Here is a 25,510-nt window from a genome sequence, read left to right on the forward strand (position 1 = left end):
CAGCATCAGTGACTGCAAGCTTGAGTCTGTGTGCATTCTGCCAGCCATCCAGTGCAAAGTGAGGAGCATAAGTGTTTTGCATAGTGTGGCCACTAGAATAATATACCTTCATGTAGTGCGTTACCAAATTTGTTAGAAGATCAAGAGTGAATGTGCCCAAATATTTGTCGGTGATACTGTGAAGCAATGTCCCCACCCATGTGGTATTAGAAATGGTCTCTTTTAGTGACTCTTAATTTTGTTGCATAGCACAAAATACATGTAAACATCAAAAGTTAAGAACATGAATCAGAGCTGGCAATGATTGATCCTAGACAGTGATTTGTCATGCCGATAATGCATATATCTAAGATGGATATATACGTCAACTTATCTTGTGGAAAACAGGATATTCCAGCTAGAACCCAAAAAGCATATATAGTGTCCAGGAAGCTGGCCAATGTTGGTCAGTGATGACTTTAAAATAGATGATAATTCAATTATCTAATAATTTAATTAGTATATGGTTTGATTATTTAAGTGAGATTTGGAGCAATGATGTGAATGTTCTCATGAAGTCTCAAGAATTGAGGAAGAAAGCACTTAACTTGATGAATGCTTAGCTTATTTATTTTCATTAAAGTAGATTGGTTTTATTTAACATTTTGGTGGACTCTATACCTACAAGCAATTTTTCTTCTGTTGGACTGCCCTGGAATACATGGACCATTTACCGGTTGCAGGTTTGTTCTGTTTGCACAGCAGCACACTAATCAGTCCGGACATAGGGATCCGTCTCAGTTTGGATTCATCAAGGGCAGGTCATGCTTATTAAATCTGGTGGATTTTTTGAAAACGTCACCAAAGCAGTGGATGAGGGCAAAACAAGTAGAGACTCCATCCATCAACCTAGCCAAAGCATTTGAGACAATTCCCGACTCAGACGTAGTAGAAAAGTAAAATAAACTTGTTATAACCCCTTGTCACCCACTGGCTTACCACCAGGCTCACAGGATGCAGATAATCAAAATAGGGGCAGCTACCAGTTGCCAATAGGGTTCCCCACAGAGTTCGGTGCTGGGACCTCTCCTGTTTGGCATCTACTTTTCTGAAGTAAAAGCCAATACCAGAGTGCTCTGGCTGACTGAGTTTGCAGGTGACTGAATGGTAGAAGCAGTCATTGAATCCTGAAATGACTTTGCCATTCTGCAGGAGGGGTTGTACCAAATAAGTAACAGGTGCCAGAATCATGGACTGAAACTAAATGCCAAAAAATACATTATTGTATACTTTGGGAAGTCTTCTACCCCAGGGAACTACCACATTGAAGATACACCCCTTAAGGTTTGATCCATTTGTTTGGGATTTGGGAACTTATATGGACAGTGACCTAAGTTTTGACCAACTTGTCTTTTGTTGTAGAAAATTGTTCAAAATTGCACAGCTTATAAACAAAGCTGTTTATCTAGGGATGTCATGCCCCACATTAATCAGCCCTCATTTGGCCAGTAATCCAGTGATTCACTGACTGCTCCTACCTTTCAGTCACCTGCAAACTCAGTCAGCCAGAGCACTCTGGTATTGGCTTTTACTTCAGAAAAGTAGATGCCAAACAGGAGAGGTCCCAGCACAGAACTCTGTGCACAGACAACCCTCTCCTCCTACCACCCAACACTACAACCTGTGAGAGATGCACTTATCTAGCCAAACTGGAGGTAAAGCTCTCTCCAACCAAGACTGAACTTTACAGTCATGAGGAGAAGGTAAACATTTGCACCACATCACACTCATCACATAGTCTCACTAAATCTGCACCACCAAAATCCACACATAGTAACACAAAAATCTTTGCAGAGGCTCTCTATAATAATCTGTCTAAGCAACAGAGACCTCCAAAGCAGAAACGCAAGCAACCTCCATCCCCCAGTGCAACCCAAATGACACATAGCCCACAGTGTGCCACTCAACAACAGCCAATAAGACAAAACAACGTACCCAACACACTAGTCATAGGTGACTCTATAGTCAGGCACACTGATGTCCCACTCACCAGGCTAAACAAGGAGAAGGTTACGGTCAGCTGCCTGTCAGGTGCCAGGATCCGCCACATAACCCACACATTCAGGTCACTCCACAAGAAGTACAAATATGACTCTGTCATTGTCCATGATGGCGTGAATGACCTGAGACATACCTCCCTAGACTACATGAAAAGAGACATGGAAGAGCTCTCCGATCTTGTAAACCAGGAAGGTATGACCCTAGCCCTGAGTAACATTCTGCCATCGCCCAGAATGATACCGCAGTACAAGGACAAAATGATTGACTTCAACAATTGACTAAACTTCTGGTGTCATTCTAAGGGGATCCAGTATCTGTCTGCTTGGGATAACATGGTCGACAGACCACGATGCTTTGCTACAGATGGCCTGCACCTGTCACCACTGGAATTCCGGATACTGGCTAAGGCTCTTGCTGTCCCTATAGTGCCTTTTTTAGGCAAGGTTCAAATGAATTCACCACCGTAACAGGAACAGGCAAGCAAAAACTGAAGGTAATGCTACTCAATGCTAGAAGTCTAAATCTCAAAATGCACTCACTTGAGGCACTCCTTAAAATGGAGAACATTGATATCTGTGCAGTGACTGAGACCTGGTTCAAGGCACCAGAGAGCACCCCTGCACTACCAGGCTATAACTCATACCACACTTTTCGGCCATGTAACCTGGACTGAAACACCAAAGGCGGAGGTGTGTCCATATTCATTAAGGATATCCACACCTCCAGGCTAGTTGCTCAGAATAATGCATCCAAGGTTATCCAGGTGCAACTAACTATGGGCAAAACTGCAATCCAAATTGTAGCTTGCTACAGATCCCCCACCATGCCCCAGGATTCCCACTCCTCTTTTCTTGATGTACTAGAAAATATTAGGCTTCAACCAAACACCCTATTAGTGGGTGACTTCAACTACCCCACCATTAATTGGGAAAACTACTCATGTACCAACTCTTTATCTCCATGCTTTCTGGAATTCATAAACTCCAATGCCCTGGATCCTCTTATCCACACCTCCACCAGGGGCAACAATATCCTAGACCTAGTCATTACCAACATGAGTGACTGGTGTTCCACACCTGAAGTTAACTCCTCGTTGGTCCGATCTATCACCCTTGATATCCACATCCTGCCCCCACCCCCCATTAAGGAAACCATGGTAAAAAATTTCTCCAAAGCCAACTTCATGCTGCTTAAGACAGAAGTGGTGAACTTCATGACACCCATGCAGATGGTGCAGATGGACAATACAGTTACAACTGCTGAGTCCTACACAAATGCACTATATAAGCACTTACACGAGTGCATGGATCGTGCTATCCCAAACGGAACCAAGATGCTATCCTCCAAAAAAAGAAGCCAATCTGGTGGTCCCCTGCCATAAACAAACTGTACAACAGAAGGAAGAAACTGTTGCAAAAGAGAGTAAAATCCCATGAGTGGAGGAGCTCCCTGGTCAGCCTCAGTCAGAAGCTGAGATCCGTATAAGATCTTCAAAAGCTAGCTACGAAAACAAAATTGCCACTAATTCTAAGGACAACCACAAAGCATTCTGTAGCTGTGTCAAGAATCTCGATGGCAACACCCAGATCTGCTCTAAATTACAGCACAACGGCACGAAAATTACAGAACCAACTGATATTGCCAACATCCTGGCAGATAGGTTCAGTGCTAACTTTACCCCCCCTAAAGGGCCCATATCTATACAGGAAGAATGCAGAGTCCCTGTAATCACAACTACGCAGGTAAAAGCTGCACTCTCTAAAGCCAAAAACACAGCATCCATGGGACCGGACAACATCCCAGGCTGCGTTTTACACGAACTTCAGAACAAACTGGCTCCCCACTTAAGCACCATGTTCAATAATAGCCTTGCATCAGGCTTTGTGCCCACTGAATGGCGCATAGCAACAGTTATCCCACTCCACAAAGGGGGAGCCACCACTGATCCCGGGAACTGTCGACCTATTAGCTGACAAGCCTGGTCTGTAAGGCCATGGAACGTATCACCATGGAACTCCTAAACAAAGACATTGGTAACCTCCAAACTCTGGATCCCACCCAGTTCAGGTTTGTGAAAGATAGATTATGCCTCCTGAACCTGATCGACTTCTTTGAGGCATTCACCAAAGCCGTAGATGAGGGTAAGGTGGTTCACACAACCTATCTTGACCTCGCCAAGGCTTTCGACACCATCCCCCATTCTGGAATTATAGCTAAACTCACTAAACTAGGTATAAATCCCTACGTCACAAGATGGGTTGCCAACTGGCTCACTGACAGAACCCACAATGTAAAAGTTGCAGACTCCAAATCTGACCTCAAAGCAGTGACAAGTGGAGTACCACAGGGTTCCGTCCTGGGACCTCTCCTGTTTGGTATCTACTAATCTGAAGTACAGGCTAACACAGAAGGCCTCTGGCTAACAATGTTTGCAGATGACTGCAAACTAGGAGCCATAGTCAAGTCCCCAAATGATGTGGACATCCTACAGAAGGGCCTTGCTGAGACAGATGCCTGATGTCAGAGCTATGGCCTCAAGCTCAATGCCAAAGTGCAGTGTCATCCCATTTGGTAAAAACTCTGTACCCATGAACTACCACATAGGCAGCAATCTACTTAATGCCGAATGTGTGATAAGAGACCTTGGGACCCAGGTTGACAGTAGTCTCTCCTTTGATAGTCACATTGCCACAGTAGTCAGGAAGTCCTTCTACATGGCACACCTCATCATAAAAGAGTTCTCATCCAGGATAAAAGAGGTCATTGTTCCCCTCTACTCTACACTCATTAGACCCATTATAGAGTACAATGCCCCTTTTGGAGTGTACCTCACAAGACATCTGCAGCAGCTGAAAAGGCCACAGAAGTACCTCACAGAGGATTACTGGCCTCAAACAAATGCCCTACACTGACTGCCTCAAAAATCCCCAGCTTTACTCCGTAGCATATCGCCTACTCCGAGGTGATCTCTGCCTAACATATAAAGCTATGTCAAACCCAGAGCTGTTGGACATGCTACACTTAAAGAAATCCCAATTCTCCGAGCTACACACTCTAGGGACCTAAACCTTGTCACCACAATAAACAGGACATGCTGGAGGGATAGAATCCTGTCCCAGAGACTTCCCATACTCTGGAACAGGATACCCATCTATGTCAAGCAAAGTTCTTCATTAGCACTCAAGAAAAAATCTTGATGAGTGGATGGGGAATAGGAAATGCACCCCGGGGATCACTTCTGTGTGTCTGCTCGACAGTGGCACAGGAAAATAACTTTCTTGGGTGGCGTAAGCCAGGGAACCTTGTTAGCTAGGCTTACGTAGGCCCTTGGGCCGATAGCCTAGTACCTACCTATGAATGAGATGCAGCAACTGAAATGCCACAGAGATACCTTACTAAAAGGACACCAGGCCTAAACAACATGTCCTTCATGGACCAACTCAGAACCTGTTGCTGTACTCTGTTTCCTACAGTCTGCTAAGAGATTACCTGTGCTTAGCATACAAGATATCCAGCAATCCAATGCTGATGGATTTATTGCATATCACCAAGTCAAATAACAGCAGAAATACTTTGTCTAGGGATCCAAACCTTTTCTGCAACATCAACAGAACGGTTTAGAGGGACAGGTTTATCTCACAGAGGATACCACTGCTGTGGAACAGACTCCCCATCCACATAAAACAAAATTCTTCCTTGTCCATCATCATGGGCAACTTAGATCTGTGGATGGGGAATCAAAACTTTATCCCAGGATTGCCCCCTGTGCTACTAATGAGCAGAGGCAGCTCCTAATGCTTTATCCCATCATGGGTCCCCTCAAATTATCTCTGGTATGATCCCAGTTATTCTCATTAGGGGTAATATGTAATTGTTGATCATGGGATGGGTAAGACTGAAATTTATAGATATGGTTCACTGTGTTTTTTGTGGCAGGTAGACAAACACTTGACAACAAAGAGAACAGCAGTGAACCAGAGGAGAACATAGTATAGGAAAACACCACTATTGTTGATGGATCTTAATGTTGAGAAGGCATTCAGTGGAATCAGATGGGTTTTTATGAGTAGACCAATGATAGCATTTGCACTCCCCGATATAATAATAGGGTTAAATTGAAAGCTATATGAAGGGCTTGTGTGAGGTTTCCTTTCTAACAAATTATGTTTGAACAGAGAAACCAGACAGGGGTGTTCTCTTTCCCCTTTATTTACTATATATTCAGAGGAACTGGTAAAGAAAATAAGGGACTCATAAATTCAAGTTACAACTGGTATGGTAGAAAAGATGGCTTTATTCACTGATGACATTTTTACTTAATAAATCCAGAAAAGGACATTTGTAAGGCAGTTACATGTTTTGTGGGAATGTAAAATAAGTGAAGATAGCAGCTCTGTGATGCAGCAGATAACATTGTTGCCTCACAGCCGGAGGTTCTCAGATTCGATTTTTGGCTGGGGTGCCTTCTGTGTAGAGTCTGCATGTCCTCCCTGTGTCAGAGAGGGTTTCTTCCAACACTCCAAAGGCATGCAGTATGTGGATTGGAGACACTAAATTGGCCATAGGTACGAGTGTGCATGTTAGTGTGTGGCATGGAAGAACAGCAGTAGCAGGGCTAGTCACCCAGCAGTGTGAACCTTGGCTCTAGGTGAATGTCACTGTTGAAATGACATCCTGACCCCCATGTGCAAAAAATGGGAAAAGACGTGGGTGGATAGATGGATGGGTAAGGCCAATCTATAACCAAACGGGATTAGTTATTTCAAGCAGAAAAAGGGAAATTAGCTAGGTTTAAAATGGCCTGCAAAGGCAGATAGCCTAGTACATAGCATTGCCACCGAACCGTTTTTTTTTTCTGGACGATCAGAAAATCAAACTGATTGTTCAGTTGTCCAGAAAACACTGTACAAACTCCGGTATTCTCTTTCAAAAAAGAAACAGACTATTGGATTTTGTTAAATCGGTGGATTTGCTATGCTTTTTTATTATAAAAAACATAGTAAATCTGCAGAAAAAAGGCATCACAATCGGAAAAAGAGGGCGTTCCCCTCGTGTGACATGACAATGGTGTCATAAAATGGGTGAAATGTGGGCAGAGATTGGGCAGGGTTGCTGGTGGTACAAGGGGGGTGTGGTCTAAGTCTAGTCTAAGCCACAACGAAAGGTGGCTACCCTACTTAGCACATGCCTATGAATGTATGTAAGATGTGAAAGTTATGTGGTTACCATAACTTTAGAAGTTTGTCATCCTAGTTCAGACACTTCAACAAACCCTCCCTCCTTTCTCTTTCAGATTGTCACCTTATCATTTTGAACAGGCCTTGTTACTGTACCCAAGGCCTTGCTTAGGATGGTCCCCCTTGTTGGGCTTCTGTGTGTATTTTAATAGGAATATGTTGAGGTACTCTTGTAGCTCTTAGCCAGCAAGCTCATCTGGATGAGAGAGGGAGGTGACAAACCTTGTGGGAGTTAGGGGAGGAGTAAGAACATGCTTGCCACCCTCAGCAGACAGTCCTTCTGTGTAATGTGTATGGGCTAGAATCCTGACGATTCATCACTGTGGTAAGTACATAACATTAGATTATATAGGATATGAGAAGTTTTTTTTTCTTAAAGTACTATATTAGGACGTGTTTTTTGGTGTTAAAAGTTGTTTTTCAGCAATATGTATCATCTCTGTGTTTTCATTGGAGTAATATTAACATTGATTTATTGGGAAGATTCGTACCTTACAAGATTTGCTTGCTATTTAGGGGTAAGGTTGAGACCGTTCTTGATGTTTTGGACTGGTACATTATAAATTGCAGGGAGGAAGACAATGTTTGATTCAGTGAGAGGGATACACATAGCTGTTGAGAATCATTGTTATACACAAGGAAACCAGTAAGTGTGCACTGCATATGCACATGAACTTTACAGCAAGAATACAAGTGTTTCAGCAGTTGTAAGTGTACAGAGTGGCATACAAGCAGGAGAAATCCACTATGCTATTATGAAAGCACAGGTAAAGGTCACAGCCAGAGATGGTGTTAATGTTGCTAACCAGCTCTGATGTGTGCTCACATGCAAGCATACATGTGCACGCATGCACACTCACACATACATGCATATATATGTAGACACACAGCTTACAAAGTTTTATGTCTATAAGTGGTGTAACATCAGTGTATAGTGCTGTCATGGCGATTGTTAACATCCATCAGGTGACTGCATCGACAGCAGTGCTGCCCAGCTCATGCTCCTAACTTAGTACTCTGTGCTCTTGTGATTATAGTTGTGTAGTAATATGCCCAAGTCCGATACAATTTAACAGCTAGTATGCAGAAATGTTGAATTGTGTTGCACATTTCTAAATATTAGTCTAGATCTAATGGCCAGTAATATGTATTGCAAGCTCCTTGTATTTGCACATTACAGCTGTGCACCTGTGTTTCCATCTTACACTCGCCTAGAAAGGTAGAAGTGCCTGCCTCCTTGTTCTTGTACTTTTGATATAATAAGAGCCAACAGTACCATTCTGCCTTGTCTTTTGTAAAGATCTTTAACAGCTGCTGGTCTTTTGCGGTGTCCTAACAGCTGCTAGATTAAACATGTGCAGTACTTAATTTCCAGCCCTCCCTTCTGACAGCCAAGGCTGAACTTGGTTGCTAGTAGTGGTTATTCCTTTTTTTTTTTTTTTTTTTTGTGTAAGTCAAATGGCTTCAACTGGCATCTGTGTTTCAATTTTTATTATTATATGGTTGCCACAGAATTTAATGAACAAGTAGAAGTAGCATATTAGGAAATTGTGATCCCTTATATACACAAGATTGGCTACTAGCATCGTTCTTTTTTAACTGAAACTAAACATTATATTTATAATTGAAAAAGGAAACTATTTCTTTGACAGACCTTTGCTATGGCTGAAGAGTATCACAGGGAGTCTATGCTGGTGGAGTGGGAACAGGTGAAGGAGAAGATACTTCATACACTTCTTGCTTCAGGCGAAGATGCCCTTGATTTTACACAGGAGAGTGAGGTGAGTAAAAACATTACTCAAAGTATGTACAGAAGTAGTAAACAAGTCCATGGTTACGATCTATGATATAAAATGGATAATACTGTCATCTTGATAACAATTTGCAGTTCTTGTTTTAATCTGACTTGAGGAATGTTAATTTTGAGGGCTTCTTCAGCTTTGATTGTACACTACGGTGTTATGAAAGTTAGCCTTAAGATGTGTTGGGAGATTTTGAACAACACTGAGTATTGTAAATGCTTGAGTATCATAAGCTGTAAGATCATACCTCTTTATGATATACAGCTAGTTGCATAACGTTAGCAGAAGGCTCACACCAGTTACCAGTTTTTATTAGGGTAGTTTTTTAATCGTGCAAGTAGTGTGATGTAGGATACAGAGCTGGATCTGCTAGCTTTTAGGGTCTACATGCAATTTTGTGAGTGTATGCAGTGGAATATTCTTATATTTAGAAATAGTGAGATAATCTTTATCAATATTTTTGCTGCTCTGTCATGAGAATCTTCATGGTATAATTATCTCCATTTGTCTATTAGATTCTGAAATAGTGTGTGCTGAATGTTATATGTTTCAGTTAACATACATGAGCAACTTTTCTGAATGTTGACTTTAGTACATCAGCTACATTTGCAATTGTTATGTCTGTCAGTTTATTTCAGGACACTCAAAGTAATAATTTATGCAAGGTACATAGCTTCCTTGAACGTAAACAGGCTATGATATCACTTCTTCCTTTCAGTTGTTAAAGTATGGATCCCAACTAGCACAACTCTGCTGTACTTGTTTTGTCAACATTCCTGACCTGACCTGTTGTGTTACTATTCTATGATGTGATTTATATATTTGATCAATTTTGCATACAACATATTTCTTCCTTCAAAGTAAAATATGTGCATTGTTTCTCTTACTGATTTTTTTTTTTTTTTTTTTTGCTCAGGCCAGCCTCTCACTCTGACTTATTTTAGCAGTAACTGCATTTCTAAGTTTATAAATATCTGAAAACACATTTTCTTCTGTCATTGGTAGCTGCAGTATTACTCAAATAATCTCTAGTTCTCCTGTACATTCTTCATGCTACTCTGTATAAGTACTCTTAGTGGGTGTAGTTCTTTGCTTGGTCAGTGCTTCTCTTTCAGATCTTTCTAGAGAGTGCAGTCTCAGTGATGCATTGTACAGAGACTTTATGCTTTGCAAATGTTTTGCAAGGGTTTATGGTCTGTTTACACCTAAAACAACTTTATGGTAAACAGACTGGGATTTTTCACATTAATACAGTGTTTCTAACAAATCCTTTTCCATTCACAAGTATCATGTTTGTGCTTCTATAAGTGACCTAGAGACATCTGGTCACTTCTCTTGTTTCACAGCTCTTATACCAGTCTGACTGCTAATATAATTTCAACAGAACTGGTTTAGTCATGACATAGTCTTTTATTATTGGTATATCTGTAGCTAGTCTCTTTTGAGCATTTCAAAACTCTTTTCTTGTTCATAGCTCTATTCTCAGGTTACATTGTTCGTTTATCACTTTTAAAGTCATGGTTATCCCAGACATAGCAGTTATGAACTTCGCAAGATATGATATCATTTCTAAAGTCACTTGTAATGCCTGCCTGTCTTCTCCATTTTGAATTTGTGTGGTTGCTGTGACTTTTTCTGCCTCAAGTCTTAGTCAGTCTTGATATTAGGATATGACTGTCTTGTCAGTCATGTCACTCTTATCTTGCATTTGCTGTTATTTAACTTGAAATATTGTTGTCTTAATCTGTTCAGCAACTGTAGTGTCCTCTTTCCATAAGGAAACCTACTGATGTTATGTAGTCCTATCTCGCCGTCATTCTTGCTGGATGGGTTCAGAGCTGATTCTCATCTCCGACTTGGCTGATACTAAAGCTTGAGTGCTTTTACTGGTTTGAGGCTAACCCCTATCCCATGGTGCCTCACGGCAATTCCCCAGATCTCATTTGCCACGAACGCTTCAAGGTTGTTTCCTTACTGGCTCGTTGGCTAAGTAGAATTTTGATAATCTTGTTATTTTTCGTCTTTTTTCTTCATGTTTGTATCTTAATAGTTGTTATCTATTACCTGTGTGATTGTTGAAGAGTGCTTGATCCCCTATTCCACCTTTATAGGATTGTACGGCCCATTTTAGTTAGAGGGCCGTAGTTGCCCGTTTAAATTAGAGGGCCTTTTCTCCCTGAGTGCTAGTCATTCTTCCCTTTAAAAAAAAAAAAAAATTTTCTTCTCTTCACACTTTGCTGTTGGTTATAATTAGTATTGTTAGTATTGTAATTGTTGTTAGCCTTGTTTTCTTGTCAGCATGTCCAAAGAGAAAGATAGAGAACATAAGGAACACCGCCCTTCTGGGTTCAAGAAATGTGATGTGTTCACAAAAACTGTCATTGACTAACAGTCACACTGGCTGTGTGTACTGTCTGGGAGAGGCTCATTTACAAAAACCCTGTACTTTTTGCCATGCCTTCAGTTCTAGGGTCCTTAATGAGAGAAAACGTAAATTGAAAGACAGGGGTCTTATGACTAGTTCCTTCCAGGAACAGCTGGAACTTGGTCAGACAGCTCCAAAAACTATAAAGAGAAAATCTTCGGTTCCAGCGTCGGAGCCATCTAAAAAGTCTAAAGCAATGGAGCCAAGAAGTTCTGGGTCCGATTCCGCTTGTTCTGTCTCAGTGCTATCGGTTTCTTAAGTTCCGAGGCAACCTTCGATATCGAGACACTCACCAGTTATCGACACTGTTTCATCAACATTGAGTTCTCCTGTTTTAGAAAGGAGGAGATCTCCTTCTGTCTCCACCCATTCCTCCAGGATACTTTCAGATGAGGACATCGAGTGAGTGGTGAAGAGGTTGCTCTGTGACCCGGCTGCGGCCATAAAGTTAGCTCTTCTGGACCCAAAGGCTTTGGAGCCGTCCCAACTCCAGACTACTGCTCCTCCTCTGACTGCTTCGCTTTCGGAGTCCAACATTTTGGGTCCTTCTGTGTTGGATCCTTCGGTTCTGAGAATTCTTCCTGCTTCCTCGGAACTGGTAACTCTGTCCTCAGCAGCTCAGTCTGGAGCCGAGGGATCTGGGAGCAGACACTCTAGAGTAGACTCTGAGGGGGATAGTCACCCCTGTTTTTCTTTGGACCCCACCCTCCCTCTCAGTGCTTCGGCTCAACTGAGCTCTGTTCCCACATCTGCTTTGGAACCTGTCCCTCCTGCTCAGAGCCGACCTTCCGTCTCCTCGGAGCCGAGGTAGTCTTCGGAGCGGGGAGGAAAGGCTTTCGAAGCAATAGAGAAAGCTTTGTCTAGTGCCAAAGACCTGCCTTTGGACCCAGTGTCCCACCAGCAGCCAGCAGCAACCTCTTCTCCCCCATCACCCCCTCAGCGTAGGGAACCAGAGACTCAAGCAGCCCCCATTGCAGGTGTCCCCTCTTCTGAGACCTCCCCAGATTATCCCACTGGAGAGCTCCCTCTGAAGAGACTTTGTAAGAGGAAGCACATGGACTCACCTGAGTCTGTCACCTCAGACACTGATCTGGATGAGTCAGAAGGGTCCCCTAGATCCCCCTCTGAGGATGTCTTTTGCTGACATCCTTGAAATCCTTAGACAGAGGGGAGATTGGAAGACCTCTAACCCTACTGAGGATGAATCAGTGTACCTTGAGGCCTTTGGTTCCCGACCTTCCACCTCCTGGATGACGCTGCCTTATGACCAACTCCTGGGGGGTCATATCCCAGAAAGCCTAGACCTCCCCGGACACAGTGGAGCCTGTCCCTAGGAGGCTAAACAAATTTATGACTGCTCCGGAAGATAAGTCTTTTCTTTCTAAGAGTTCCTGTGGATGCTATAGTGGTAGCAGTGGCCACAAAAAAGGAGTTGTCCGAGACATCTTCTAATATACATCCTCCTAATAGAGTCCAGGATGATGGATAGGTATGGAAAGCGTACTTTCTCTTCAGCGGCATTTACCTTACGATCGCTGAATTACCTTTCCCATTTTACTAGACTTCAAAGGGATCTCCTAAAGGAGTTGGGAGACACCCTTCAGGGTTCAGTAGCTTCGGGATGCACGGACAGCGTATCTGCGCAGCTCTCCACCCTTACATCTATAGCTAACTCCTCCATGAGGCTGATTTCCTATGCAGCTGACTGAGCGAGCAGGGCAGCCGCAGCAGGAATTTCTCTTGGGAGACATTCCTGTATGCGTCTGTCACTTCATGGAATCCTTTAAGTCTTCCTTTACCAGCGTTCCCTTTGATGGTTCAACTCTTTTTGGACCTCAGGTAAAAGAGACTTTGACCTGGTGCGTGCAGGAAGGGGAAAGCCTTATCTGCTGTCCAAGTCCTTTCTCCCTTCCTTCTAGACCCTATCCCAAGGATCAAACAGGAGAGAAAATGTGGTTTTGTAAATCCCAAAAAGGTTTCCCTCAGGTACAAGGTCAACCCTCCTCTACAGGATATAATGGAAGACGCTGCCCTCATGGCAGAGGAGGTCCGCAGCATCAGGGAGATGGAGAAACTTTCTCCGATCATCCCTTCCATCGTCCCTGAGGGGTTGCCTGACTGTCCGTCTCTGGAGGCAGTTGGGGGTCGTCTTTCTCTGTACCCAAGTGCCTGGCTACAAATTTCCCAAGATCGTTGGGTACAAACCATAATTTCCAGAGATTACCTTATTCCCTTTGTTTCAGATCCCCCAGTAAACTGGTCACTACCAGACATGCCACCCATTCAATTAGACCATGCAATATCAGAGGTCATCTCGTTGCTTCAAAAAAAAAAGAGTAATCCAAGAAGTCCCCACAGAGCAAATAAGGTCCGGAACGTACTCACAATTTTTTTTTAGTTCCAAAAAAGACAGGGGACTGGAGATCAGTTATAGATCTCAGCAAACTCAACAAGTCTGTAAAGAATCAAAGTTTTGTATGATCACTCTGCAGTCGATATTTCCCTTTATCGGGAAGGACAATTGGATGTGCTGGCTAGATCTTTAGGATGCGTACTACCACATCAAAATGGACAGGCGCTCCAGAAGACACCTACGCTTTCAGCTGGGAGCCAGTCATTTTCACTTTTGAACACTACCCTTTGGCCTCACTACCAACCCCCAGAGTGTTCACCAAATGCATGGCAGTGGTAACGGCTCACCTGAGACATCAAGGATTCCAGGTGTTTCCGTACCTATACGACTGGCTCCTCACTGCTACCACCAAGCACCAACTAATCAGAACTAGGGACGAGACTCTATCCTTGTGCGCCAGACTAAGCATTACAGTAAACCTAAAAAAGTCAGCCTTATTTCCACCGCAGCACATTGTATTCTTAGGCTCAGAAATGGACTCAACCACCATGACAGCAAAACTGACATCAGAAAGGATAGAATTGTTGCACAACCCAGTCAGATCCTTGCTGAAGAAAGACAAAGTACAGGCCAGGGTAGTCCTTCAGGTCCTAGGGACTATGGCTTCTACCATTCTCTTTGTTCCCCTAGCCGTCTGCACATGAGAGTACTTCATTGGCTGCTATTTGCCCAGTGGCCAATGCAGGATCTCCCCCTGTCTCATCAAATACTCATCACAAACTCCTGCAAAAGGATCTAACATGGTGGTTACATACGGATCAACTTCATCTAGGTCGCCCACTTGCTCCCCCTCAACAAAATATAGAGTTGACCACGGACGCCTCCCAGATTAGGGTGGGGGGCATTATTTCGGAATGACGGTCCAAGGTATTTGGTAGGATCACGAGAACCACTTGCACATAAATGTTCTGGAGATGAGAGTGGTTCTTATACGCATTGCAAGCACTTCACAGTTCTCTTCCAACTGGGACAATTGTGATTCATTCGGACACCATGTCTGTAGTGTGGTACATAAGCAAGGGGGAACCAAATCTTACCCACTTTGTCGAGAGGCGTTAATAGTATGGAAATGGGCGATGGACACTCAACGCTTTCTGGTAGCAACGCACATCCTGGGGAACTCCAATGTGATAGCAGACAAACTCAGTCGAGCAATTCTGATGTCTCACGAGTGGTCCCTGAATTCAGAAGTTGCATAAGAGATTTTTTTGCAATTGGGGCCAGCCTTGCTGTGACCTATTTGCCACTTGCATGAACACCAAATGCAGCAGCTACTTTGCCCTAGTTCCCCATCCGGGGATGTCACCCAGGGATGCTCTGGTCCACATTTGGCCTCCGGGACTCCTTTATGCTTTTCCACCTTTTCCTCTCGTATCAAAAGTGATTCAGAAAGCAAAACTGTTTGAGTACCCTGATCCTCATTGCTCCTTACTGGCCTCTGGTTCCCCTTCCTGTAGCCCTATCTCTTGGAGGAACCATGGATTCTGGAACCATCTCCAGACCTCCTGATTCATCAATGGAATCTGGAACCATCTCCAGACCTCCTGATTCATCAATCAGGGCAGTTCCATCCTACTATCCAAACCCTAAAATTGACAAGCATGGCTGCTCCAGTTCCATGAATAGCCAGGTGTGTTTCCCTTTCCCCCTCAGTCAAACACATTCTGATTTTTTCACACAAACCTTCCACCATGAAATTATATTCCAGTAAATGGAAAAGGTTCTCCATTTGGGCAGCAAACCAAGGCATAGATCCCTACTCAGCTCCTATAGAGTCTATCTTTTCCGTCCTGGCATCCATTTTTCATGAAGGAGCTGCAGCTGCTACTATTAGAGTTCAGTTAGCTGCCATCTCTAATTATAATTTTGGCTACATGGGAAATCCAGTCATGTCCTACTCTTTATGCAAAACATTTTTGAAAGGAGGAGTCCTTCTCAGACCTCCAATCAGGCAACCACTGGAGCCCTGGGACCGAAACCTAGTTCTTACATCTTTAATTTCTCCACCTTTTGAATCCTCCTCTTCATCGGATCTGAAATTCTTGTCCTGGAAGACATTGTTCTTAGAGGCTATAACATCTGCCAGGAGAGTTTCAGAATGCAAGCCCTCACCATTCGACCGCTTTACATTGTTTCCACAAGGATGGAGTCTTACTTAGAACTAATCCTTCCTTTCTTCCTAACGTATGTTCAGAGCATAATCTCAACACAACTATCGAACTACCAGTTTTCTTCCCAAATCATACTAATAAATCAGAATACAGACTATACCAATTGGATATCCACAGAATTCTCAGGTTTTACCTGCACAGGATTAAAGAATCTCGAAAATCAGACCAATTGTTTTTCCTTTTCAGACAAAGATAAAGGCTTGCCGGTTTCTAAGTTCACTTTGTCTAAATGGCTTTCAGACTGCATTTCATTTGCTTACAAAGCTGCTGGCAAACAATTACCAGCTTTTTTCCCACTTTCTGAAAGTTAAGAAAGGTCAGTTACAGATTTGCTGTTCTGAACTGTTTAGAAGTTTCTAGAAGGCCAGTGCTTGCTTGGGCTAAACGGAAGTCACTGTGTTCACCAGTGGGAGTGGTTAACACTTTACAGCCTGCCTGTCCCTGGAGGAGTGGTTACTACCTAGAAGCTGTAGTTTTATTGGCCATTTTGGGTCAATTCTAAACTCCTTGATCTGTCTCTCTTAAAACCCTACAACTCTCTTTTTGCGCACTGAGCAGCGTCGGGCAGTGCCGCCTAAACAGGTTTAAACGATTCCAGTATCCACAAAGTCTGCTCTTCACTTTTTCCCTTAGAATTGTTCAAACTCTCAAAGTAATCACTCTATTCTCTTTCTAAAGCCCCGCACTTGCTCAGCTCTTATAAGGAAACACTAACTAAAGCACTACACCCTCCTTGACTTCTCATATGTATTAGGCTCCCGATTGGTCCTTCCTGATCGTGAAAAATCAGTTCCCTTCCGTAATCTGATCAGTAAAAAACCAGTTCCCTATATGTCCAAGGGTCAGTTTCAAGGTTACTCTCCAGTCCAGCTGGTGAATCTGGGAATTTTGAGACAATGTTACAATTGCCTTATGTACACAGGCAACCCTCTCCTCCTTCCAACAAACTCTAATACATGTGAGAGATGCAGTTACACAGCCAAACTGGAGGCAGAGCTCTCTCATTCCAAGACTGGCAGTGTCAGTCAGGAGGAAAAGGTAACCACCCACACCACAAATCCAGTCTCACACAGACCTATTGCATCTGCATACCCAGCACATAAACACACAAAAACATACTCGGAGGCTCTAAATAAAAATCTGCCTAAACAGCAAAGACCTCCTAAGCAGATATTCAAGCAACAGCCACCCCTCAACAATACCCACAAATCAAATATCTCACAAAATCAGTGTGCCTCACAGTCACAGCCCTTAAGGCCAAAGAACACACCAAATACACTTGTTATAGGGGACTCTATTGTCCGGTACACTGACGTCCCGCTCACCAGACTGAACAAGGAGAAGGTCACTGTAAGCTGCCTGTCGGATGCCAGGATCTACCACATAATGCAAGCACTCAGGTCACTCCAAAGCAAGTACAGGTATGACTCTGTCATTGTCCATGCTGGTGTGAATGACCTGAGACGTACCTCCCTGGATTACATGAAAAGAGACATAGAGGAGCTCTCTGACCATGTAGCCCAGGCTGGTATGACCCTGACCTTGAGTAGCATCTTGCCCTCACCAAGAATGATGCCACAGTATAAAGACAAAATGATCAGTTTCAACAATTGGCTAAAGTTATTGGTGTCATTCAAAGGGGATCCAGTGTCTGTCAGCCTGGGATGACATGCTCGACAAGCTACATTGCTTCGCTAGGGACGGCTTGCACCTGTCACCCTTAGGCTTTCGTATACTGGCCAAGGCTCTTGCCACCCCCATAGTGCCTTTTTTAGGCAAGGCTCAAAGGACAAACCCACCTCCATAGACAACCCAAGGATAAAAAAACTAAAGGTAATGCTACTCAGTGCCAGAAGTCTAAACCTCAAGATGCATGCACTCGAGGCTCTCCTCAGTATGGAGAAAATCGATGTCTGTGCAGTATCAGAAACCTGGTTCAAGGCTCCTGAGAGCACCCCAGCACTACCAGGTTATAACTCATACCATGCGTTTCGGCCCCAAAACTCGGACCGAAGCACAAAAGGAGGGGGAGTATCTATATTCATCAAAGATACCTACACCTCCAGGTTAGTGGCACTGCACGAAGCATCGGAAACCATCCAACAGTGGGCAAAACTGCCTTTCAGTTTGTAGCCTGCTACAGAACACCCTCCCTATCACAGGGACCCCACTTAGCATTCCTGAGAACACTGGAGAATATGAAGGTCTCCAAACACTGTTATTGGGTGACTTCAACTACCCAAACATTGACTGGGAAAACTACTCAAGCCCAAACATCCTCGCCCAACGGTTCCTTGAATTTATAAACTCTAACGCAATGGAACAACTGGTCACCACTCCCACAAGAGGGAACAACATATTGGACCTGGTCATCACCAACATGGGGACTCTATGTTCCACACCAGAGGTAAACCCCTCATTGGTAAGATCAGACCATAAACAAATTTCCCTGGACATCCATATCCTGTCCCCACCCCCAGCCAAGGAAATCACTGTAAAGAATTTCTCAAAAGCCAACTTTGCACTTCTCAAGACTCAGGTGGAATCCTTCAAAGCCCCTGGGGCAGAGGATAATACAGCCCAATCCGCAGAATCCTTTACAAATGCATTCTATGAGCACCTGCAGGAATGCATGGATCGTGCTATCCCAAATAAATCCAAGACTCACTCATCCAAAAACAGGAGACCGGTCTGGTGGACCCCGGCCATAAATAAGCTATACAACAGAAGGAGGAAGCTACTACATGACAGAGCAAAATCCCAAAAAGGGAAGGCATCTCTGATCAGTATTAGCAAGAAACTTTGATCCCTCATAAAATCATCAAAGGCCAGTTTCGAAAGAAAAACTGCCCTAGACACTAAAGATAATCACAAGGCCTTCTTTAGTTATGTCAGGAGCATGGGCAGAAACTCCCAGATATGCTCTGAATTGTTGCATAACGGTACAAAATATACCGAACCAACAGACATAGCCAACATCCTGGCAGACAGATTCAGGGCAGACTCCCCCCCCCCAACGGAGCAAATACCTATCCCAACTGAATGTAACCTCCCTGACATCACAGATGCACAGGTGAAAGCTGCCCTCTCCAAAGCAAAAAACACAGCATCCATGGGACCGGACAATGTCCCAGGCTGTGTCTTACATTAACTCCAAGAAGAACTGAACCCTCACATTAAGTCACTGTTCAATCTTAGCCTTACTACAGGATATGTACCCAAAGAATGGCATACAGCTACAGAGGTTCCATTCCACAAAGGTGGTGCCACAATGGACCCCGGAAACTATTGCCCCATAAGCCTGACTAGTCTGGTCTGTAAAGCTATGGAGTGTATTATCATGGAACTCATAAACAAAGACATCGAGAGCCTCCAGACACTGGACCCTACCCAATTCGGCTTTGTTAAGGGCAGATCTTGCCTCTTAAACCTAGTTGATTTCTTTGAAACAGTTATCAAAGCCATAGATGAGGGCAAGGGAGTCCACACAGCCTACCTGGACCTCGCGAAAGCCTTCGACACAATACCCCACTCGGGCATCATAAATAAGCTTACCAGCTTAAATATCAACCTGTATATCACAAGATGGGTTGCAAACTGGCTCAGAGATACAACCCACATGGTCAGAATCGCAGGTGCCATGTCTGAATCCAAACCAGTTACAAGTGGCGTCCCACAGGGCTCCGTTCTGGGACCTCTCTTGTTCAGTATATACTTCTCTGAGGTTCAGGCTAACACGGGGGGATTATGGCTGACAAAGTTCGCAGATGACTGCAAACTGGGGGCCATAATCGAATCTCCAGCTGACAACAAGCATCCTCCAAAAGGGTCTCACAGAGACGGATGCCTGGTGCCAGAGCCACGGCCTCAAGCTAAATGCTAAAAAGTGCATAGTCATCCCCTGTGGGAAAAACAAGGTGCCCACAAATTACCACATAGGTTCCATTAAGTACGGAAGAAGTAATTAGAGATTTGGGGACCAGCGTAGATAGTAATCTATCCTTTGATAACCACGTTGCCAAAGTGGGTAGAAAGACCTTCTATATAGCCCACCTTATCACGAAAGGGTTCGCAACTAGATCGAGAGGTCATTGTGCCCCTCTACTCATCAGGCCCATAATTGAATAAAATGCCCCTTTTGGGATGTACCTTACCCAACACCTGCAACAACTGGAGAGACCCCAAAAGTACCTCACCAAGAGGATCATGGGCTACAAACAGATGTCCTATGCAGCTCGACTAAAGAAACTCCAGCTCTACTCAGTTGCTTACCGCCTACTCAGAGGCGATCTATGCCTGACATACAAAGCCATGTCAAACCCAGAATTAATGGACATGCTCCACCTCAAAAAATCCAAGTCCCTTAGAGCAACACGCTCCAGGGACCTAAACCTCAGCACAAAAATAAATAGGACATGCTGGAGGGACAGATTCATTTCCCAGAGGCTCCCCTCACTCTGGAATAGAATCCCAATTCATGTTAGGCATAGCCCCTTGCTGACCCTCTTCAAGCGAAACCTGGACGCGTGGATGGGAAATCGCAAATTCACCCCTGGGATCTCTTCTGTGTCCCTGCTAGACAGAGGCAAAGTAAACTAATCTTAAAAGGGTACCTTTTGTGACCTTCTTTACAGAGGCACAGTAGGCTAATCTAATAGGGAGGCGGAAGCCAAATACACTCTGGCTAGGCTTATAAATGCCCTAGGGCAGATAGCCTAGTATCTACCTATGAACCTAAGTAAAAGGCCATTCAACCAGAGCAGTTTCAACTTCATATACCTTTAGATCTAAACTCCCAATTGATACCATTTGTGCTGCAGCTACTTGGGCAAGACCTCATACCTTTGTCACTCATTATATCTGCTATGGTTTAGTGGTAAATCAGTTTGCGTATGGTGTGCAGGGTCCTCGGTTCTAGCCTTACAGAGGCAGCTTATACTGTGGAATAGACTGCCCATACATGTCAAGCAGAGTGCCTCATTGGCCCTCTTCAAAAGGAACCTTGATGATTGGATGGGAGATAGGAAATTCACCCCGGGGATCATGTCAATCGCCCTGCTAGACAGGGGCCCAGAGAAGTAAATATTGTGGGGAAAAAATTTCCAGGGAATTGTTATGGCTAAGCTTGCATAGGCCTTAGGGCCGATAGCCTAGTACCAACCTATGAACCTATTGCAAATTGGATTTGGCCTCCCAGGACAAGTCATCCTTTGGATTCACTATGCTGAAGAATCTCTTTGCTTGAGCCACCCGGGATAAAGGTGCTAGAGACATTGTCTCATCCAGCAAGAATTACAGCGAGATAGGGCTACATAACATAAAGAAGTTATGTACTTACCATAACGTTCCATGTTTGTAGTCCATCTCACCTACATTCTTGCGTCCCACCCTTCTTCCCCCTTCCTGTTTCCTGGAGGAACTTGTGGACTATCCATTATACTGTCTGACATCGTTGTGGTTGTCCATCCACCTGGCATGGATAGTAATACAGTGTGTTCTGTTTGTATGTGCATAGTTATTGACAGTTTACTGACTATTATGTACCCATTTACTTTCTTGCAAACAAGATCTGGGGAATTGCTGTGAGGCACCATGGGATAGGCGGTTAGCTTCGAGCCAGTAAAAGCTCTCGAGCTTTAGTATCGGCCGAGTCGGAGCCGAGAATCGGCTCCGAACTCATCCAGCAAGAATTACGGCGAGATGGACTACAAACATGGAACGTTATGGTAAGTACATAATTTCTTTTTTGTCGATATCCACTTGATATCAGAACATCCTCACTGAAAGGTCATCAGCTTCTAGCAACTGCTATTAAACTCAGAGAAGAGGGAGACTTGTTGCATTTTATATTAGATTTTCCCTCTTTACTGAGTTTGTGGAATCTGAATTTGTGTGTGTTGTATATGTATAATGTGTGTATAGTTCGAGTGCAGGGGACTTGCCTGTACTTTAGTGATGAAGGGAGCAAGTTCCCCTGCAAAACAAAAGTATGTGTTTTGCAACCTTGGAAGTGTTGCTGTTTTTAGATATATATCCCAATGTTTTACATATTTTTGAGTTAAATAATCTCATGTTAATTAAATGAAACTTGGCTATTCGTAGTAAACCCCCTTGTCATGCAGTTCTTGTGTCTGAGTTCACACTGATAGGTAATCAGTTTCTCCTTACTGGTACTGTTGTCGTCCCCTGTTGCTTTCCTGCTCTAGCCTCCAGGTAGCTTTGTTTACAATACCTTCCTAGCCTTCATTTATTTGCATAACAACTTTTTGGAATGCCTCAGGTTCTGACAAAATGCCAAAGGAATTTAAGGAATATTTACCTTCATAATGGCATATTAAATATGTACAGCTCTTCCTCTATCTCTTTTTATCTTGAGTTACATCTAGTACTTAAAAGAATTTAACATTTGGCATTGTTCATTTTGAAGAGAAATCACTACTTCCTGCACCATAACAAATTGGTAATGCTATCCTTTAATTATTTTAAGATGTTGTGGATCAACGCAGTAAAACACAAATCTTGCCTTGCTTGACAGCACTAACTATATTGTTGACACTTTCTGTTGGCTGCAGTTACTTCTTAATGATACTGGAGCTATTCCTGAGAGGTATTGGTACTTTCTTTAGAACATGTACCACTGGCATGCCATTAGAATTTGTGTATATGATATTTTTCTTGGCAAGATTCCTAAGCCAGTTAAATTAGTGCAGTCATGAAGGATTTCATTGAGTGGCTCTGCATACTATTTGAAAAGCCTCTGAATATTTACAGATGCGCCACGGTATCTGTAGGTGCAGTTAGTTTTTCCTTTTCACACTGTGAACTCTATTTTGTCTGGTTTCTTTCTAGCCAAATAGTACAGAATGTTAGGATAATGTACTTTTTTGAGTGCTGCAATTTGAGACATAATTGTGTATTTATATTCACATCACTAGCTTTTGACTTTTTGACCTTACTTGGTACCCCCAAACATGTCAACAAGGTGCACACTCTTCTCTTTTTTTGCCTTTTAACTCCAGTGCTTTAGAAATATCTTCAGACTTGGGATTAACACTCCACCTTTTTTAATTCTCAGCTTTTCTTGAAAAGTTTGTCTTGCAGAGTTGTCTCCAAGCCTCTGCTGTATTATCAGTTCCTTTCACTTTAATAATGCCAGCAAATAGCTTATTTTTATGTTCTTGCTAAACAACATGCAAATTAATTTGATTAAATTTGTCTTTCATAGGAATTACAATGCAGTTGAGGTTCGAGGACCATTTATACTGTGACAGAACCCACCCCTAAGGCTTTATCGCCCTTCTATACAAGAGCAAAGTAGGTCCGTCCTTGGTGTAAATTTAAGTGCACCTATCCAAACATCTAGGGTTGATTTGCATGATATAGGAGTGTCACTTAGCTGAACTTGTGAGGAAAATTGTTCCAGAGTTGGGATAGAAGTTGAGTAATGAAAATTTTCCCTCCAGCTTTTTCTATTTGTATGCAGGTAGAGATTTAAGCCCTTAGTTGTTATATTTATGGGGCCATTGATCTTGTGAAGATCTACTGGGTGGAGGAGGACAGGTTCCCTAATGACATGGAATGCAAGGCATAAATCTTTTTGTAAGAGCATGTGTGATAATGAGTGTAAGGTTAGAGTTTCAAGTCTCTCATGGCAGCTCAAGGTCTTTCTTTGTAAATTCTTTACAAAGTGATATTTTCTACTGTAGCGTCTACAAAAATTGAGTAAATGCAGGACACTGCTTCCTCTTGTGGACATGGTACATGAGGCTTGAATTTCAAGTGTACCACACCCTGTGAGTCTGATAGCTTTCTTGTAGGACGCTATTACAACTGCATCACCTTTTCATTTTATTTTAATTAAAAATTGTTTTATAATGTACATTTTATCTTGTAGACATCAATTCTCTCATCTTATTTTTTTAACTGTGTGCATGTAATTTTGCTCACACAGACAGTTTTTCATGTTCAGTTCTTTTTCTCTATACCTGCTCCTTGTTTGATCATTTGTTTTAACTGTCACTGTCTGTCTAGAGTCATGGCAGCTATTAAAATTTACAGTTTGACTCATTTCTTTTCCTCAGAAACATATAAATTAGTGTAGTCTCTATTCGACCTTCTGTTCTTGCAAAGAACAGATTGTGAACAAAGGACCAGTTTTTCATAATTACATAGTCATTCCTGGATTCTACTGTGACTCCTGATGTTTTGCCTTCTACTTTTCTTGAAAAGGTAGCCTTATTAAATTACTATAATAATTCTTCCCTAAACACGTGCAGACATATGGCATGCTATATCATGTCAGTCTTGTAGCCTGTACATTTCCTACTGAGGAGTGCATTGGCTTTTGGATCCAAGGTTTCCAGTTTTTCAGCTAAATTGCATTGTAACAAGAGAAATCTAGGTGATGCAGTTGGGTCATTTTTTAACTAAAGAGTTTATTTATGTACTTCTAAACCCACAGACTCTCAGAAACAAATGCAGTTATTCACCTCTGCAAATATTCACTTATGGTACTAGGTACTGTAATGATCATAAGGATGTTCAGTAAAAAATAAACAATTTGTGCATGCTTCTGATGTCCAATACGTCTTTACTCTGGCTCTTTCTACTGTTTCACATACTCTTCTGTGACTGTGCAGTCACATAAATATTCCCCAGTTTGCAGCAATTTACATATGCATAGAACTTTTCCATAGAGGATTCCACAAAAGCAGCAGGGTAATTGAGGTAGAATTGGCTTTTGAGTTTAGTGGTATCACTAAATTTTAGTAGATTAACTTTTACATTGCCTCTAAATACTGAGATATTGCTTCTGGCTTCAGTCTTAAGATGAATGTGATTGGCTTGTGACCCAGTTAGACCAGGAAGGAGGTAACAATAGGCGGGGAGCAGAGCTATCCCATATTGGTAGTACCAAGTCCAGGATTTTATTTCCTTTGGTTGAGGTGTGGACTAGCTGCTCCATGAAGTCTATAAATCTTTGGGTATACATGTTTGAGGATGTGTAAATCTCCCAACTCATGGTGAGATAGTTGAAGTCTCCTAGGAAATTGGTTAGATAGGAGGTTATGGGCCACAGGAAATATAGAGGGGGTGGGGTCCTGTAGTGTAATAAAGGGTTTTGTTTATAATAAGTGGGACATGGAGGTGTTCCAGGTCATTATCTTGTCTAACAAGTCTGAAGATGAGATTTTTTTCTAAGCATATAGAAACACATTTACCTTTGTTGGTGGGCATGTACTAGTGATGCGCACTGAAGCCCTCCACTGATAGTGCTGTCACTAGTCTTGAACTGGGTCTCTGTGATGATACATATATCCACATTTTCCATGGTAAGCAGTGCTTTTAGGGTGGGTAGTTTTTTGCTGAAGTACTTAGAATTGAGTAGCAGTACCTTAATGATGTCTTAATTTTGTTCAGTT

General features: G+C 42.9%; 1 protein-coding gene across 4 annotated transcripts in view; it reads left to right on the top strand.

Moving 5' to 3' along the window:
• The window catches only part of NUP93 (nucleoporin 93), a 1,122,661-nt gene that overhangs the window by 466,897 nt on the left and 630,254 nt on the right, over window positions 1–25,510 (top strand). For all 4 annotated transcript variants that reach the window (XM_044081412.1, XM_044081414.1, XM_044081413.1 and 1 more), the window contains one exon: window positions 8,930–9,058. In XM_044081412.1, coding sequence (XP_043937347.1) covers window positions 8,930–9,058 — 129 coding nt within the window. The remainder of the gene's footprint in view (window positions 1–8,929; window positions 9,059–25,510) is intronic.

The sequence above is a fragment of the Protopterus annectens genome, chromosome 8.part0 (assembly GCF_019279795.1).
Source record: "Protopterus annectens isolate FY-2018-M chromosome 8.part0, PAN1.0, whole genome shotgun sequence".
In the NCBI taxonomy this organism is placed as follows: domain Eukaryota; kingdom Metazoa; phylum Chordata; order Ceratodontiformes; family Protopteridae; genus Protopterus; species Protopterus annectens.